The sequence below is a fragment of the Euphorbia lathyris genome, chromosome 9 (assembly GCF_963576675.1).
Source record: "Euphorbia lathyris chromosome 9, ddEupLath1.1, whole genome shotgun sequence".
NCBI lineage: Eukaryota > Viridiplantae > Streptophyta > Magnoliopsida > Malpighiales > Euphorbiaceae > Euphorbia > Euphorbia lathyris.
The window spans coordinates 63,031,066-63,051,803 of record NC_088918.1 but is presented as its reverse complement, the minus strand read 5'-3'; the positions used below and the strand labels follow the sequence as shown (position 1 = coordinate 63,051,803).

The following is a 20,738-nucleotide window of genomic DNA, read 5'->3' as shown; positions in this document are numbered from 1 at the left end:
AAGAACAAGCCTCAGATGCTGCTCATGTTCTTCTTTACTTTTAGAATACACCAGAATGTCATCTATGAATACTATCACAAAACGATCAAGGAAGGGCTTAAACACCCTATTCATTAGATCCATAAAAGCTGCAGGAGCATTAGTGAGACCAAAAGGCATCACCAAAAATTCATAGTGACCATACCTAGTCCTGAAAGCTGTCTTAGGTATGTCAACATTTTTAACCCTCAACTGATGATAGCCGGACCTCAGATCGATCTTAGAGAAGTACTTTGCACCCTGGAGCTGATCAAATAGATCATCGATTCGAGGAAGAGGGTATTTGTTACGTATTGTGACCTTGTTCAACTGTCGATAATCAATGCACAACCTCATTGATCCATCCTTCTTCTTCATAAACAACACAGGAGCACCCCAAGGAGAGACACTAGGGCGGATGAACCCTTTGTCAAGCAAGTCTTGCAGTTGTTCTTTCAACTCCTTTAGTTCAGCGGGAGCCATTCGGTAAGGAGGCATAGATATGGGTCTTGTTTCGGGTGCTAAGTCAACACAGAAATCGATTACTCTCTCAGGTGGCAAACCTGCCAAATCTTCAGGAAAAACATCAGCAAACTCATTCACCACATCAACATTCTCCAAATCAACACCTTTTGTTTGAGTATCCTTAACATAAGCTAGAAACCCTTCACAGTTCTTATACAACAATCTTCTTGCAGCAATAGCAGAAATAAGACTATGAGGAGCCATGCTACGATCTCCTTGAAATTGGAATTCTATCTCCCCAGGAATTTTAAAGGTTACTAATTTGCTATAACAGTTTAAAGAGGGATGATATGAGGCTAACCAATCCATTCCCAAAAGCACATCAAAATCTAACATTTCAAGTAATACAAGATCAGCTAAGAGTTCCCTTTCCCCTACTTTTACTAAGCAATTCTTAAAAGCTAGATTTATGTCAAGGACATCTCCTATAGGTGTTGCCACAGATAAAGGACAATCTAACATAGTGGGCGGTACACCAAATTTCATAGAAAAACAAGGAGAAACAAAGGAATGTGTAGCACCAGGATCAATCAAAACTCTAGCATCAAATGAACATACAGAAATGGTACCTGTCACCACTGCATTAGATGCCTGAGCATCCTGCTGTGTCAGAGCAAAGGCTCTAGACTGACCTCGACCTGCTGTTGCATGATTAGGAGCTGAGTTGGGACCTCGACCACCCTGCCTTCGACCTCCTGAACTCTGGCCTCTACCACCATACTGAGAAGAGGGCTGAGTACCAACAAAAGGAGTAGAAACTGTATCCTGACCCACAGCTAGTGTTGTGTTACTGCCTGGGCAATCTTTTTTTCTATGTCCCACCTGACAACAACCAAAACAAGCCCCAGTTGCTCGATGGCATGGAGAGTTACCATGGAATTTACCGCAAAGCTGACAAGTAGGGAATGACGATCTAGAGGAACTTTGACTATTCTGAGTACCAATGGGCTGAGCTCTCTGACCATATCTCTGATTATTCTTGGAGTATTGCCCTCCTTGACCAGGTAAGGAATGGGACCCATGAGATACTGAATAGTTACTTCCCCTACTATGCTGGCCACTCTGGTTGTCATATCGAGCACGTTTGTTCTGATCACGAGCCCTACGCTGATCATCAAACATCTCCATCTGCCTGGATCGATCCACCACTTCCTCAAAGCTAGACAATCGTAAAGGAGCAATTCGGTCTAACAGTCTGTCCCGAAGTCCCCTCTCAAACCTCCTTGCCTTCCTCTCCTCAGTTGGAATAAGATGCTCACCGAAATGAGCAAGTCGAGTGAATTTCATTTCATATTCACTCACAGTCATACCACCCTGTTTCAGCACTTCAAACTCTAAAGCTGTAGCTTCCTTAACACTGGGAGGAAGGAACCTCTCTAAGAAAGAATCACGGAACTGTGGCCAAAGGAAAGTGTTATCAAGTCCATTCCCTCTCTTGGAAAGATACCAACTACGCGCCACTCCTTGTAACTGATTCCCTGCTAACAATACCATCCTAGCACTGGTGCATCCCAAGACCTCATAACATCTGTCCATAGCATCTAGAAAATCCATATGATCTGTTACAGAATCCTCACCAGAAAACTTTGGAGGTTGTAACATCAAGAAGTCACTGAGATCCTGTAATTGAGCTCTATCATTAGGTATAGCAGATCCTGTAGTTCTTGGTTGTCTGTTTTCACCTACCACATTTGTTAGCCTTTCAACTGCTTGAAAGACCCCTTGCAATCCAGCAGCCAAATCAGTGTTAGATATTTGAGTAGGCTGAGAGGTTGAAGCTGTACGCGTGGGCTGAGATGACCCTCCAACTGGTTGCAAAATTGGTTCAGATGCTGGAGCTGGTCCTCCAATAGGGTGTGAAGCTCCCCCATCAAGTTGGGATGAATTCTCAACGGTCACCCTACTCCTAGTACTAACATTAACCGTATTCTTGCCTCTTTTTCTTCCTTTAGGAGGCATGATTACCTATCCATGCAGCAGAGTTAGACACTTTAGCAAATGAGGTATTGAAAATGAGTAAATAAGAAGACCCAGATAGATATGCAAGATAAGGCATATGAACAGAACACGTGAATCCTACACAGTAAGTCTATAAGAACCTAAAATACTAAATTTTATGTTTTACAGCTAAGGGTTTTACTTTTACCAAATAAACCCTTGCTAAAAGGCAAAGTGAAAAAAAAGGGTTTCTTCTCCTAATTGTTTCAAACAGCCGCCAATGGCTTTCTTCAAGGTTCTCTAAAGCTGCTCTATCAAATTTTCTGTGTCTCTCCTCCAATTAGTTTTGGAACCATCAAACTTTTATAATAATTTCCTCTTCTCAAGGTTGTTCCATCATTGTCAGGTAACTTTATATATATATTTTTATAAAAAAAACTTGTTCTCTGTCTTTCCAAATCGTAGTCCTATTCGAATTCATTGTGTTTTACAAATAAAATATACTATTGTTAATTTCATCTTGGAAAAGTGAGCATAGCACGATCTATTGATTTAACTTTCTCTGGAACTTCATTTTTTTTTGTCCATGATTTCAATTACCAATTTATTATTATATAATAGTACAACTTACCTTCCTCTGGAACTTCATTCTTTTGTCCATGAATTGATAAGACTATCCCATCCTATCTACCTACCTTTCTACCTTTGCTATTATAATATATTATTATATAATAAAAACTTTTCCAAACCTTTGACCCATTTAATCTCTTTTTTTTACATGGAAATAAAAGCTTTGGATTAAGGCACAGTAAATCCGTTTTCTCTTTTTTTTTTCTTTCCACAAACAAAGGTTTAATAATTTTAGCAATATCTTCACATAAGTAGTTTTAAAAATGGTTTAGTTTAATTGATTTCTGAAGGTTTATTGCTTGCTCCCCTAATATATTAATTGTCCCCATTAGTTTAGATATGATTAAGCTTAGTTAATTCATTTTTCCCTTTTATTGAACCAATAGGAAATTCTGATATCCCTTCAGTCGATTGAGAGACGAGCTTTTCGGTGCTTGCTTCCGTTTAAATTCCAGGTGAGTGGTAATTATAGTACATGATCCTATTTGATTGAAATATTAGATTGAAAAACTGTTTATCAAAAATTAGCGTTTGACAGTATATTTTCGTTCCTAAAAACGTATAGCTTAAACCTTGTGTTTACTAAATATCCTTAGTATTAGAGCGTATATTCTGGGAACAGGCCTTTATATTGATTTGTTTTATTATCAGGTACAATGGATTTATTAAAAATTTGATTTGATATGATTTTGTAGTTTTTGATACGCGATTTATCGCAATTATTACCTTTGTTTAGAAATCTGATAATTCGTTCAATCAGTTATGATTTTCTAAATTATATATGTATACTATATGTTTTCAAACTGGTACAAGTGCTCAGTATATCTGTATCTGTTATCTGGCCTCTCACCGATCTTCATAACATTAGGTCCTTGCATTTGTCTTTGAGTCAGGTGTCAGTTGTCAGTTTGTCGTCAGTTGTGTCATCATTAGAAACATGCATAAGATCGATGAAGGCGATTGTCTGTTATCTGTATCTGTTATTGGTAGCGCTTACCATTTATCTGGCCCTGGTGGTGTGCAGTATCACCACTCTGTTACACTGTACCATGTGTTTTAAAGCTTTTGTCTTATTTCCTGATTATACTAATATTTGCTATTTTGAAAGGTTTCAGGGTTATGTTTGACAATTGATTGTCAGCATTTGAAATTGATTATCTTATATTGCCCCTTTAGTTTAACTGATTTTGAAATACTATATTTTGAACTATATTCGTCATGATTTAAAAGTATCAGCTTGCCTGCCTGTTTCCTTTCTGTTGTGTGCTGTAGCTACTACTCACTGAGGTTTTCGCTCGTATAGACGAAAATCTCATACCACGTTGAATCTTTCTTTTTTAGATTAAGGTCCCTGTTCGTGAGGTAACCCTTGGATTGATGTTGAAGGAGATTGCCTAATAAATTAGCTTCAAATTATCTTTGGAGAATTTTGATTATTGAGGTTTAGACTTGCACATTTGATTCTTTTAAGGTTTATTCATGTAATTGAGACGAGTTTGATATTCTGTTAGTAAATTTTGAAATTTCTATTAGTTCAGAATTAAGGCTAGCATAGATTAAAGTTAATTTAATTTATGTGCCGGTCATGGCCTGGGTTGGGTCGTGACAAAGGTGGTATCAGAGCCGACTCTCCACGTACGATGTGTGGTTCGGGGACGAACCAGGCGGAAGCTGGTGGGCCTGTAACAACCCGGTCCGGAGTGGGTGGCGCTGGGGTAAGAAGGCCTAAGCAAGGAGCGGCCCTAAGGGATGGCGATGGGGGCAGGAATGAACTGAATCCCACATCGGAAATGGAGAGGGAGTGATTGGGGCTTATTAGTAAGATGTGAATCCAATACATGTAGACGCGTTTTAAAAGCCGTGAGGCCCAATGTGTTGGAATTGGGCCAGAGCGGACAATATCTACATGGTATTGGACCAGGGTGTTACAAAAGAATCCTTAGATATTTGCAAAGCTCGGTGAACGCAGGTTTATGGTATCCCAACACTCATGGTTTTACACTCGTTGGATACACTGACGCTGACTACGGACGAGACAAGCTTGAACGAAAAAGCACCTCTGGAGGATGTCACTTTTTAGGAAGCTGTCTTGTATCCTGGTTCAGCAAGAAGCAGGCGTCAGTAGCCTTATCTACCACTGAAGCTGAGTACATTGCTGCTGGACACTGTGTTGCTCAAGTCCTATGGATTAAGCAACAACTTGAAGACTATGGTGTTCAAACAAAGACAATTGAGGTCAAATGTGACAACAAAAGTGCAATTGATCTATCAAAGAACCCAATTCAACACAGCAGGATGAAGCATGTCAACATAAGACATCACTTCATTAGAGACCATATACTTAAGGGTGAGATAAAGCTGACCTATGTCCCAACGGACGAGCAGCTTACTGATATCTTCACAAAGCCACTGGCTCGTGAGCAGTTCAGCATACTGAGAGAAGCCATTGGTATGTTTAATCCTCTTCAGTAAATTCCAGCTCTTAATATAGATTCATGCTGAGTGAATTAACATGCTGAATGATCTATTATTTGCTGAGTGAATAGATGTATACTGAGTGATTAATGCTAAATAAATGAATATCACATACTGAGCAAACATTGGCACCGAGTAGTTATCTCAAACTGAGAAATCATCCGTTTGCATAAAACTGATCACTCAGAATATAAAACGCTTAGTATTCTAAACGTTGAGTATAAGATCTGTTGCATTTAATGCTAGAGCACGCGAATAGCCACCTAGGATAACGTATGCGCCGAATGTGTCATAAAAGCCAGGATCATTGTCGGTTGACAATCCCAAGGCAAAACTGACACATGGATTCGATAAGATCCACTTTTCACCGCTATAAATAATGGGTAAATCCCCATTTTTATCTCTTTACACTTACCGAATTCTCAGGCATAAGCATTCTCTCTCTAAAAACTCTCAAGACTTCCAAATCTCTCTCTGAAACTATGACTAAGGTTTCCGTGAATATCTCCGGTGCCGGTCACCCTAAGACCAGTTCCGATGAACCATCCAGGCAAACTACTTCGCCTAAAACGACTAAAGCCACCACACCGAGCAAAGGCAAAGCTGGCCAAACCACTTCCTCCAAAGGAAAGCCGACCAAAGTAAGAACCTATACTAAGGTTTTTGAGGACGTCAGAGAGTGGAAGATAGACTTCTCAAGATGGTTCTCTGAGGCATTCGTAACAATCGAGCAACCATTCTGTGAATGGATATCGAAGAATGGCTGGACCGAGCTATTTTCAATTAGAGATTCCACTTACCTTGACCTAGTAAGGGAATTTTATCACAATCTGCGGGTTGCTGACGACAACCAGGACTATCTGGTAACCGTGGTAAAGGAGAAAACCATCTTTATCAACCCTACCTACCTTGCCAATTTGCTGAAATTGAAGAATGAGGGAACAAAGCTGAGAAGGAAGGGTGATCATGAAGGAATTGGGTACGTAGCCACCTTCTGCAAGCCCGCTGGCCATTCTGGAGAAATCTCAAGTTCATCAATGGGCCAGCACCAAAAGATGGCACACTATCTGCTGACCAATTACATCTACCCCAAGATTAATTGCACCAGCTCAGCGACAAATTTCGAGCAATGCTTCATATGGCATATGCTGACCTACAAGCCCATCAACATGCCAGTTTTCTTAATAGCCGGCTTCCAGAGGAGCACTGGAACTTTAAGGCTGGGCTCACTCATAACCAGAATCCTCAAAGACCATCAAATTGATCTCTTCGAGGAAACTGAGGCCCAAGGCTCTGAGATCACAGCTGCTGTACTGCGTGCCTTGAAGTATGACCAACCGATTAAGAAAGGCAAAAATGCTGATGAGGCTAATGAGGAGACAACTGTCTCAAAGAAGGGGAAAAGGACAAAGGCTCCAGCTGCCCGAAAAAGGAAAGCTGTTGGGACTCCTTCAAAGAAGGTTGAGCCTCAGGCCAAGAAGCTAAAGTCAGCTGCTAAAAAAGGTCAGGAGAGACCTAAGTCAGCTGAGAAGAGAAGCAGGCAAGATGGGCCTGATACTGAGGAAAGAGTGGAAGATGAGCAACCTCTGAAGAAGACGAAGTCTTCAGGGCTGACCCCAATTGATGCTATTCCCACTGACATCATTGTTCCTGGTGATTCTCACTTCACACAGTGTCAAGGAACTGAAGCTGAGCATCAAGAAGATGATGTGGAACTGGATGATCACTTCATCACTCAGGTGGAAGAAGAATTAGATAACGAAGATCAGGATGATGAGGAAGAAGAAGAAGAAGAAGACAGTGATCAGGATGACGCTGAGGAAACAACGAGTGAAGAGGAAGCTGCTGACCCAACTAACACTGAGTTGGCTGCAGATAAAGTACAAGTACAAGCTAATCAGCCCAATGCTGATCAAGAAGAGACTTCTCCTTCTCACTCAGGAGAATCTGTCCAAGCTGATCCCACTCCTCCTCGCAGAAGAAGATTAGTAAAGGCAACTCAGAAAACGGTTATTGACCTCCCTGTTCAAAAGCCGACTAAAGATCCTTCTTCTCTTAAGCTGAAGTTTTTCAGTAAGCAAACCCCTTCTTCTCAACAAACTTCTCTTGAAAAGCAAGCCTCTGTTTCTTCACAAAAGGAACAAGCCGACTTAAATGCTTCCGCTAACTCCACAAGCCAAATCGAGCAAGTTCTCGTCAATATTGCTGCTCCAAGCACTGTGCTGACTCAGAACATTCCTGCCCCCGTCAGCACTGAATCTATTAGGGTTACTACTTCACCAACCATAATTCCTGTCGATGAACCATCTCTTCCAGAACACCAAGTGCAGACTGAAAACTCCATTCCAGTCACTGACCACGTCATAACTCCGACTCCTCCACAAACTGGTCATACTGAGGAAACTAGACAACATGATGAAGGATCACTAAGCTATCTGCATGCCACTGAGTCTGGTAGAAAACTCATCAACTCGGTGCAGTCATTAATTAAGGACATTCATCAAACTACTGAACCTACTGCTGGGTCTAGTGGCAATGCATCAACTCAGCTGTCCCAAGTCACTCAGCTCTTAAATGAGGTTAAAGGACTGAAGGATCTGCTAAGTGATATGATCTCAATTCAATCACATCAGCCCAAGCAGGACTCAATAACTAAGCTGGCTGAGCTCCAACTGACAACTGTTCAACATCTTAACACTCTTCAAGGCCAATTCCAGACCTTGTCAGCTGCGAATACTCAGTATGCAACTTCTGATGAAGTTAAGATGCTCTTTGCCCAGCTTCACACTGAGCAAATCAAGACCAACAATCAGCTGGCCTCCTACTCTCAATGCTCGGTGGAGCAAATTAGCGAAGCAGTTCGTCTGCTGAACTTAAATAAACAAGAGATGGACACTGATCAGATGAAGTAGAATGAGATTCTGGTCATAATAATATCCAGCGCCAATACTATGACTCAGCCCTGCTGAAGACGTTTCATCAAGTGTTTGATGCGCTGTCAGATACAATTACTTAGGTAGGTAAGTCTCAAGCCTACATCCTGAGCTTACTCAGCGTCGCTGAACTAGGTATACCTAAAGATGTCTTGGATGAAGGCATTATTGTTTTCGACGACATCAATGAAAGTGCCGATAAACTTAAGGAGCTGTCCGGCGTACTGACCACCGCAGTCTTAACCGACTCCTTTAGGATTCCTCCTCCACCCGATGCTGACAAAACGAGGGAGAAAGAACAATCTAGGACTCAGCAGGAAGCTCCTAGAAGCAGTCAGTCTAAGCAAAAGAAAAAGAAGTAGAAATGGGCTAGCTTAGTTTTTGTACTTAGTCTGTAGTCTCTATGTTTTTTTATGCTCATCTTTTGCTATGTATGCTGACTACTTTACTTCAATACAATACTTGCATCTTTTATCCTAACTTGAGTTATTTCATACGATGCTGAGTATTATCTTATTATGTATCTTCAACTACATCAACTATGTTTAATGCTTATAATACTTGTTGATTGTATCTTATGCTGATTAAATGTTTGACATTGTCTTGTATGTTTATAAAACACTGTCTCATAAGACCCATTGAACAAAATGATTACTCAGTGCACTCTGAATGTTAAACCTTCCGCTTAATACTGAGTAAAATAGAATATGTTCCATGAGCTGACCTATTTCTGAAAACTGACCTTAGACTCACTCAATTAAACATTAAAATGTTTAGAGTAAAACTAAGTCAGTAGCTCAACCCTGACGGGGGAGTTTGCTAAGTAATAATAGGTCAACTATCATGGGGGAGCTCAACACTGAGTTCCTCGCTGAATAGTTTTGCCAACATCAAAATGGGGGAGTTTGTTGAAACACCTTTCCACATGATTTTGATTTGACAAAATTATTTAAGTAAAATTAAATATATTCTAAACACACTAAGTTTAAATGCTTTGATTTATTACACTAATGTGTTTGTTCAATGTTGAGTTAAATTGTTTATAAGACATAAAGACTAAAAGGCTTAAAGCCCATACGGAAGTCAAAGCCCAAGTCAAACAGATCAAGACCACTCGGCCCGCGTGTGCAAAACGCTGTCGTTATGAACAAAATGCAGCTCAGCGAAGAGAAGGATCTAGAAGACCTTCGTTGAACAACTTTGGAATGAAGCTGCTGTGTTGAATCGACAAAGAGTACAAGACAGCAGTTGAGCAAGAACAACTTCCAGACAAAGTGTTTCCACTTTGGGTAAAGTTCATAAGACACAGGACGCTGTCTAGTTGACCTTACCATAAATGGAGAGACATTCTGCCGAACTGACTAAAAGCTGACTGAGGACAGAAGATACTCAAATCTGATTGGCCGAGAGCTCTAAGCAAGACTGAGTGACAACGACAGGAAGCCGTTTCCCTCTAACGGTTATTTCGAAATTCGAAATGACTGATGTCCCAGACGTCTCTATAAATAGAGCCCTTCAGTTGCTTCATTAACACATAGAATTTGATCAAGCCATTACGCTGGCCAAAAATCTACTCAAAGTTATGTGAGAAAAAACAAAGAAAATACTTACACCAAATTCTATATCTTTCGTGTAAAAGTCTAGAGTGATTATTCAATCATCTAAGGTGTCTTAGAAATTATTGTCTAGGATAAATCTTTATCATTTCTAGAGATTAGAAAGGAGAGGCTGAGTACTCGGTTATAGTACTCAACGAGAGATTAGGAGTGAGTAGAGGTATAGAGGAAGGTACTCTTGTTATACTCAGCTTCTAAGTTGTAAAAGGTTTGATGCTCTACCGTTAAAGAGCTCGGTAGAGAATTCGAAAGCTCGAAACGTGTTCCGGGGACAGGACGTAGGCTTAGAGGCCGAACCTGGATAAATCTGCTGAGTAACATCTTTCTAACCTTAAACTCCTTAATATATATATTGCTAGCTTAACCAAAACTGACCAAGTAAAGAGGTCACGCTGAGCTGTGTTGAATTGAGTATCTGAGTTCAGGAATAGACTTAAGTGCTATCACCTGACTCAAAGAAAGAAGCTGACTTAGTCACCAGTTGACTAAGCTAGTGTCTTAATTTACTCAGCGCGCTGTGTAATCCTTTTTCAAAGAAACAGAAGTCAGCCTTAACGTATTAAAATTTAAAGTAGTTCCTATCCCCCCCCCCTTGGAACTAACTTGTTACGTTATAAGGGACCAACAATCTCTAATGAAGTGATGTCTTATACTGACATGCTTCATCATGCTGTGCTGGATTGGGTTCTTTGATAAGTCAATGGCACTTTTGTTGTCACATTTGACTTCAATTGTTTTAGTCCGAACGCCATAATCTTCAAGCTGTTGCTTAATCCATAGGACTTGAGCAACACAGCTTCCAGCAGCAACGTACTCAGCTTCAGTGGTTGACAGGGCTACTGACGTCTGCTTCTTGCTGAACTAGGACACAAGACAGCTCCCAAGGAAGTGGCATCCTCCTGAGGTGCTTTTTCGTTCAAGCTTGTCTCGTCCGTAGTCAGCGTCATTGTATCCAATGAGTGTGAAATCATGAGTATTGGGATACCATAAACCTGCATTCACTGAGCCTTACAAATATCTAAGGATTCTTTTTACAACTATGTAATGGGATTCCTTAGGGTTGGATTGATATCTAGCACAATAATATGCCGAAAACTGAATGTCCGGCCTACTAGCAGTTAAGTAAAGTAGAGAACCAATCATACCTCGGTACAATCTGCTGTCTACTGACTTACCATTCTCATCAGCGCAGAGGACAAGGTCAGTGCCCATTAGGGTAGATATTGACTTATAGTTCTCAAGTTCATACTTCAATATCTCCTTAGCATACTTAGTTTGACTGATGAAGATGCCATTTTTCCCTTGTTTGATTTGAAGTCCAAGGAAGAAATTGAGTTCTCCCATCATTGACATTTCAAACTCAGTCTGCATCTGCTTACTAAATTCCTTGCATATTGACTCGTTAGTGGCACCAAAAATGATGTCATCAACATATATTTGAGCCAGTAGGGTATCTTTACCCTTTCTCTTAATGAATAAGGTTGTATCAGCTTTACCTCTGACATAATTTCTAGTCAGCAGGAAACTGGTCAGCCTCTCATACCAAGCACGTGGTGCTTGCTTGAGACCATACATAGCCTTTTTGAGCTTATAAACGTGGTTTGGGAATTTAGGATCCTCAAACCCTGGAGGCTGATTAACATAAACTTCCTCGTTTATAACTCCATTAAGGAATGCACTCTTAACATCCATTTGAAACAATTTAAAGTTCATATAGCTTGCATATGCACATAAAATTCTAATAGCCTCTAGCCCTGAGCTACAAGTCTTGCTTTGTTTCTGACCATGTTCCCTTGTTCATCCAGCTTGTTGCGGAAGACCCATCTTGTTCCTATGGTCTTCTGGCTTCTTGGTTTTGGCACTAAGTCCCATACTTCATTTCTTCTAAACTGATCGAGTTCTTTTTGCATTGCATTCATCCAGAATTCATCATACTCAGCTTCAGCGAAATTCTTTGGTTCCTGGATTGAGACGAATGCTACGTTGCTGAGGTATCTCCTGAGTAGATTCCTCGTCATCAGGGTGTTCTCGGCGGCATCAAGAATGGCACTCTCTGAGTGACCTCTTGGTATTATAATCTCCTTTGGTAGATTGATGTCTTGTGCTGGTTGTGTTTCAACAATCTCTGCAGGTGTAGATTGGTCAGTGAAAGTAATTTGAGTTTCACTTTTACCTTTGGTCAGCCCTTGAGGCAATGACTCAGCGGCTGTTTCTTGGTCAGCGGGAGCTGAGTGTGGATTATCCTCAGTCAGCTGCATGTCTCTTCCTGCAGGGTTAGTGTAGGTGCCGCGGCCTCACTCGGGCGGACCGGAGGGTGGACACCGTTGACGACAGATGCTGTGATTGGCGCCGAAAGCAACCAATCGCGGAATCAAGCTGCTCGGCAGGGCCGGAGCTCGGAGTATGGAAGAGTCGCCACCCACGAATGGGAAATGAACACCGATCCCTTGCGGGAGACCGGTGAGGGTTCGGGAAACTTAGGTACGAGCCGAGAAGGCTAGCTCCTTTCCGGAGAAAGGCTACTAGGCACCCCGACATCGCCCGGTTATGAACCACCGACCTGCTACTTAGCATGTTAGGCGCTATCGGACTAATCGCATATTTCTTTAAGTTTAAAATTCATTCGAAACATTTTCTTTCTCGTTTTGAAAACCATTTTGAGCATATATTATTGAAAGCCGTATTAGTAAAGAATCACCCATTTACATGAATTTAAAGTATTTAGGAGAGGAAAGAGGGAGATAGAAGAACGAATTGATTTATTTACAACATGAATTGTGTCTTAAGTTATTCATTAAATCTAAATTAATCTCACTCCCAAAAACGAGTTTATTTACATGGTTCGTACCTCAATCGCCGTTGGAACGATTTAAGTACGTTTCAAAACCCCGTTAATCTACATGATGTTCACTCAAATCGCCGTTGGAATGACTAGAGCGTTTGAAAACGTTGAGCAACAAGTTTTAACCCAAAAGCGTGATTAAGCATACAAGTCCATTTATTTTTGTACCAAGCCGTTTAGTTAGGAAAACGATTCAAAACTCTATTATTTATTGAAAAAGCGTTTTTAATCACAAGGTTCGCTTAACCCGTCGTTGGAACGAATTAAGGTTTTAAAACGTGATGTTTTTAAGAAGTGGCTTAAAAAAGATAAAGAATTAACAACCTTTTATTTACATTTTTGGAACATCTAAAAACCCTTAATTTAAATAACCAAATTGAAATCTTTTTTTTTTTGTAATTTAATTTTTCCCCTTTTCACTCAAATTAATCCTCACTTGAACATAATTACAACAATGAACAATTTAAATCCAAAAACCCACACCAATCCAATATATCTAAAATATATGCAAAAAATACCAAAGAGAAAAGAATGAATATATGTATATATACATATACATATATGTTTTGGTAAAAATGGTAATTATACCTATAGATTGAAAATGAGGTAAAAACATAATATACATTATAGCTTTTGACATTTACTAATAAAAAGGAAAATAATACTAAATATAGTACACCTTTTATTCTAATAAAAAAAACATGTAAAGATAATGAACAAGGTTTATAAATAAAAAAATAACATTTAACCCAAAATAGTTCTTCTTACATAATAAATATATAGAAAACAACCCACCTAAAATGTACATTAAATATGGATAATAGAAAATACTACTTGATAACTCAAAAACATCACTTAATTAATTATCCCAAAAGGGCCAAGCACATAATCCACAAAAATAATAATTAGATATAACTTAAATGAGCTTAAAAAAAACCCATATGTGCATATATTTATTTTTACAAAGTTAAATTAACATAAATAATACCCAAACATAAAATAAGTAAATATATAATAAATAATTATTAGTTATATACCCCCAAAATAATTTTAATAAAATAATTACATAATTATATATATATATATATATATATATATATATATATATAAGGGACCAAATATCCAAAAGTTAAGAAAATGGGCTTAAAAGAGCATTTTTTAAAATTCTAGCAGATTTACCGACGGAAACTCCGTCGGTAAACTGCATTTAGTGACAGAAACCGAAGAATTACAGAACAGCTCCTATATTTTCCAGATTTGATGAAAAACATTAGATCTACTCTATTTCATCATTTTAGCCCCCAAACTACCCCAAATCGGGTCATGATTTGTAACAGAGGATTCTAAAACAACGTTTTGTTGAAAATAATGGTTCAGAAAACGTTTATAAACTCACGAATCTACGACGTTTGGATCCCGAACTACCCTTGAATCGGGTCACGGTTCGTATTGGGATTTGAAACGAAGTTTTATTTCAAAATCAAAACCAAATACTTATTCAAGTGCAAAATGAAAAATTAATTTAACAAATCTAAACAATAAAAGTGGAAAAACAAATAAATAAATAGATCTAAACAACAAAAAATGAAATAAAGATTAAACGGATCTAGTTCCTCGGATTATTACCTCTCAATCGGTAATGGGAATGCCAAATCAAGTCGATTGATTGTGTTTTGAGTCGGTTTTTTGTGTTTTTGGGAGAATTCGGGTCTCGTTGAATTTTTCCAAGGGTTCGGGTCCAATTTTCTTCCTCCTCTTTGTCTTGGGACTCCATCCTATTTATAGGCATATGGAGCCCCAACTTAATTTCTTTTTGGCTCCAAGCCAACTTGGAGCTAAAGGTAAGCTAGATGAGCTTAGGAAATTTCATGGAAATTTCCTAATCATCATTAGCTTTTTTATTATTATTATTATTATTATTATTATTATTATTATTATTATTATTATTTAAAAAACTAAATGTGAAATGCACTTGGCATTGGCCAAGTGCAGCAAAGTGCACTTGGCCGAATGCCAAGTGCTATGGCCGAATGCCCGTGACGTTAATAGCGGTTCCCAACGGGGTCGCGTATATATATATATATATATATATATATATATATATATATATATATATATATATATATATATATTTAAATAAATAAAATACACCTAAAAATCAACCAAAATCCAAAAATGATTTTTATCAAAAAATGGTTTTCGTCAAAACCGATTTTATAAAATTAGCTTTTATAAAATCGATCTCTTTACAAAACTAATTTTTTATTGTTCGAAATGATTTAAGATTTCATTCACGGAGCCGATTCGCCCGTCATCTCGATTCGATTTCCGAATTCGATCAAACCGGTCTCCACGGTTCCTTTGAACAACGTTTTTTATTTATTATTTTTATTGACTCATCATTTATTTCAATCGACTGATTTGGATCCCTTTTTATAATTTTTCTTCATCGGTCCTCCGACCCCGGTGTCTACAGTTGCCCCTACTTTTCTATTTTTGACAGTGACGTGTGCGCTTTTTGAAAAAAACTTTTTCTAGAATACAACACATGCAATGCGAAATATATTAAAGTAAAAGACACATATAGAGTGGAGGAGGACTCCCTGAATACCTGATCTTCACGTTGTATGCCTCCACATCGACTGCAAGCGTAGATCTCCCAGCGCGGTTCCTCGTTCCCGGTCTTCAAGTCGACCATCCAACCCTAGCCTATACATCGACCGCAGGTATATAGCTCTTTCTAGCGACCCAAGTCTAAAAAATCGACCGCAGGTAAATTGCTCTTTCTAGCGACCCTAGTCTAAATCGACCGCATGTATATAGCTCTTTCTAACGACCCTAGTCTAAAAATCGACCGCAGGTATGTAGCTCTTTCTAGCGACCCTAGTCTTTACTTCGACCGCAGGTATGTAGCTCTTTCTAGCGACCCTAGTCTTTATCTCGACCGCAGGTATGTAGCTCTTTCTAGCGACCCTAGTCTTTACATCGACCGCAGGTATGTAGCTCTTTCTAGCGACCCTAGTCTTTATCTCGACCGCAGGTACTCTTTCGTGTTGCATATCTCGAAATCCATCGTTCGACCATAATCTCTACATCGATCGCAGGCGTTTTCTTGTATTGTAGATCTCCAAATCGAACATCCGACCCTAATCTATACATCGATCGCAGGCATCCTTTCGTTTGCATATCTCCAAATCAACCGTTCGGCCCTAATCTATACATCGATCGCAGGTGTCCTTTCGTTTTGCATATCTCAAAATCAACCGTTCGACCCTAATCTCTACATCGATTGCAGGCGTCCTTTGTTGATGATAGCTGGGCTTTATCACTCGTCCGAGAGTTTGTGACCGCAGTCGCTTTGATATTTGGGCTTTATCACTCGTCCGAGAGTTTTTGACCGTAGTCGATTTGATATTTGGGCTTTACCACTCGTCCGAGAGTTTTTGACCACAGTCCTTTGTTATTTGGGCTTTATCACTCGTCTGAGAGTTTTTTTGACCGCAGTCGCTTTGATATTTGGGCTTTATCACTCGTCCGAGAGTTTTTTTTACCGCAGTCGCTTTGATATTTGGGCTTTATCACTCGTCCAAGAGTTTTTGACCGCAGTCGCTTTGATATTTGGGCTTTATCACTCGTCCGAGAGTTTGGACTTGGGACCTCGTCCTAGAGGTTTCGACCGCAGTCGCTTCTTTTTACCAGGATCATTTGAGTTTGACCGGAGTTGATGATGTCGTAGATCGGAGTCCGTAGCGGGGCCTGTGCCCATTGATAATGCCGAAGACCGCAGTCTGTAACGGGGCCTGTGCCCATTGATGATGCCATAGACCGCAGTCCGTTTCGGGGCCTGTGCCCATTGATAAGGCCGTAGACCGCAGTCCGTAGCGGAGCCTGTGCCCATAGATCGAATTTTAATTTTCCTATCGAAGCCTACCTAGACTTGCACGGATTTCACGGAGCTATCCGAGTATTTTTGCGTGCGCCTTGATTTGAGTCATGCTCATCACTTGGCGAGTGTTTTTATTATGTTATAGTGTAGTGATATGTATGCACATATGAATGAATGTATATATATATATTTTCTCTCTCTTTTTTTTACATTGCTTCCCTCCTATTTTCCTTTGCAGGGAGATCTTCATTCTATTGACCGAAGAGTATCGGAGGGCATAGCGGCCGGGTGAGAGGAGTCACTGCGGGATGATGATGCTCAGATCGAACGTCGTTATCAGGATATGGAGGATGAGCGCTCCAGTTGGGAGGAGCGGGGCTGAGCAGCCGAGGAGAGGAGCCGTGTGGACATAGAGGCCCAGGGAGCTGCTGAAGAGAATTTGCGGATTGCGGTGGAGAGTCGCCGAGTTTTGGATGAGGGTTGCCCTTCGAGTTGCCTAGGAGGCCTTGGTTGAGGAGCGGGCACCTTACTTCGGAGGCTTTGATTCGTTTGAGGGCTTTTGGGACTTGGGATTCCTTCTCATTGATAGTCCCATCATTGTTTCGGTTTACAACTTTATTAGTACTACCGTGATGTATAGCGAGTATATGTGAAAAAGATATTTGTGTAGGCTTTTTATTTGGTGGTGGGGAATAGAAATGTATAACTCATGACTTACAATACTATGCATTCAGTCGATCAGAATAATTCCAATCATTCTCTTCAAATATATTCATGCCTTTATTCATTTACAAACAACAGAAATACTTAGCCAATTATACATTATTTTTGCAATTGCTCAAGACATAACTACTGCTACCAGGACCAACCTTTTTTCGGTTTTCAGATCCCAGCGATTTTTCAACTCCCCTTTTATTATCCCGGAATTTTCAAATGAGCGCCTTCTTGGGTTTTCACTCATTGGGATGTCCCTTATTGTTGCATAGGTTGCCCTTTGCGAGTTTTCAACCTATCGGGAATTTTTATTTCTTTTTTTTTATTATTTTACGAAAAGTATTTCTTAAGCCTATCCAGATTGGTAGGTTCGGAGAACTCCATGCCGTCCATAGTGGTTAGCTTTGTTGGGGTTTAGTGTCCTATAGACAATTGTTGCAGGATACAAACTTATTGTAAATGAATTGTTCTTTATATCATTTGTTTTAATAAGATATATGTTTTATAACTATATAAAGGCAATCCCTTTTAAAGCACTAAATAAAGTCTAATAAAAGGAAATCCGTAAGTTTGTTTAAAGTGATTATAAAGTGTTCATACAAGCATGAAGTGAGACAAAACTTTATAATAAACTAATAAACTTAAAACCACCCCAAGTCAAGTGATATGTTTAGGATTGATATATCACTATTGAGACTTGTATGTAACAATGTCTTCAGTCCGACAGAAAGCTGATCTCACAAGCTTCATATATATAGATATCTGGACAGTTACATAGATCCGATGAAACGTCGTTCATTAGGATTGGGGATCCGACTTGAGATAACAGGATGGGTAGATTCGTCCTTGTCACCTGTTCATCTCATTGGTATTAATAGGTATAAATAATCCTCAGCCTCAAAGGAATGTTAATTGGTCATCCTGAATTACTGAATGTGAGACTTTGATCGCGTGGTCCCACGATCCTTAACAGAGATGACTCTAGGGTGTGAACTGCAAAGGTTGGGTGTCACAGGAGGTAATGTCAGGGTAGTTATACATTGGATTGAGCATTTATCACTCCCGACGAATGGGAGATACGTCCAAGGATCGCTTGTGGAAGACTCGACTCTAAATCCTTGTAAGGTGATAGCTTAAGAGTAGAAATACAGATTTCACTTAACCTATCTATTTGAGTTGACTCGGCCTGTACAAGTAAAACGAACGTCTCGCTATATGTGACTTGACATCATCCATAGTAATAAGATTCAGTTCAAGGATGTAGTTGATAAAGGATCGAATTATACTGTAACTAATACGGAAGGGTTAACGGCAGAATCAACCTGTCTTCTTAACGGACTATGGGGGAATGATTACGGACATGCCGATAACATGCTCTGTTCATCATTCCGTTATGCAAGGATTAAATATAATTCTTGAAGAAATTAATTTAATAGTTGCATACGGCCAGAAGTAGTAAGAACCTAATGGATCACACATAAGACTTGGAAACAAAAGAGAGATGGATATGATTAATAGATGGAAGCCCAATTGAGCCCAATAAGGCCCATATGGAGGGATGGGGGCCGAAATTTATATGTATTAAGCAAGGAATTAATTTATTCCATTCATCCTAATTTGATTAGGATTGTGAGATTAAATTAATTAAGAGATAATCAAGTTAGGAGTTTTAATTAGATTAATATACTCCTATTATTATCTAAATAGGTTATTTATTATTATCCTAATTATATTAGATATATAGTAAGATAATAATTAGAAATCCTATTCCGAATTGGATTCCTATTAAGTAACCTATTCCTATCTAACTAGGGTTTAGAGACAAGCTAATATATATACCCCTCCTTCACTAGAATTTCGTCCCATGCTTCTTCCTCCCCTACTTGAGTTTTTTGAAAATTGCATTTAGAGAGAGAAAGTGAATTCTCATTCCCAAGTTCGTGGACAAGAATTCATACGGCTTCCGTCAATCGATTAATCTCTTATATCTCTTTTCTCTTTGATCTTGTGTTGATTTATTAGAGGCAATCTATTTTGGTTGCATCTCATAAGGGTTGATTCTAACTTAATCTCACCGTGTTCACGAAAGAAGGAAAAACAATCAAAAGGGAGAAATTCGTTTTTCTTCGCCTACATCAGGTCAGTTCACTATTTCGAGGATTCCCGGAGATTGAACCGTCGGATCGTGGCGATTTTTGGACAGTAGCTTTTAGACATATTCTTCCACGTTTCCACTGAAGGGATTGTCGTTCGGAGGTCTGGAAGGTCGGTTTCAGATAGGGGCAGATTGGTAAACAGTTTACATCTCCTTTGAAGTTGTGGGCACTTCGTTTGCAACGGTAGATTGATAATCGAAAGGTATTTCTTCTTATCCCTCTTTATATGAAATAACGATTAACGGATCCTATGGTTAAAAGGAAGTAGGCTAAAATTTTTATATTTCCGCTGCTATACCTTAGCCCTATTTCCAACAGTGGTATCAAAGCCATCGTTAAATCCGTTATTTCATATATGAAATTTAGAAGCTTTTCAATAGGATTGAATGAATATTTATGGTTAAGATTAATTAACAAATTGTTTGGTTAATTAATTCTAAAGATAAATAAGTGAAATAGATTATGCGTATGTTCCTAATTATTTCGGTTGATAATCATTATAACAAAATCTATTAGTTTTATGGTTAGATTAATAAAATTAGTTTTATTGATTCTAAAGATAAAACGGAAATCTATTGTAGTTTTTCCTATTTCTGAAAATCGCTTTTCAACCGTTTTGAAAATCTGATATATATATATGTATTTTAAAATTAGTTTTGAATATAAAATATATATATACATGTTTCGGAAATTAATAGTTTTCTATTTTTGATTATCGAATGAAAATTCGTTTAAAAGTTTGTTTTACCAAGTTGTAAATCAAAGCGTTAAATGAATTGAAATAAAAAATAATTGGGACATGCATAATCAACGTTTTATATGGTTATATTAATCTAAGAATTAATATAAAGATACAAAACGATTAGAAGTAAAATTGGATGAAATTGATAAGTTAATGTGATTAACATAAATATTACATAAATCAGTTATGTAATCAACCAATTAAATTTATTTAATTGAGTCTTTGCATGTTTGGAGTTATGGACATATTTGGACCCTCTTTCA

The 20,738-nt window shown here is 38.8% G+C and overlaps 1 protein-coding gene across 1 annotated transcript in view; it reads right to left on the bottom strand.

Moving 5' to 3' along the window:
• Positions 1–20,738, bottom strand: part of LOC136207391 (uncharacterized) — a 35,403-nt gene that overhangs the window by 2,283 nt on the left and 12,382 nt on the right. The window contains exon 6 of the mRNA XM_065998656.1: positions 52–2,508. Within this exon, the coding sequence (XP_065854728.1) occupies positions 52–2,508 (2,457 nt within the window). The remainder of the gene's footprint in view (positions 1–51; positions 2,509–20,738) is intronic.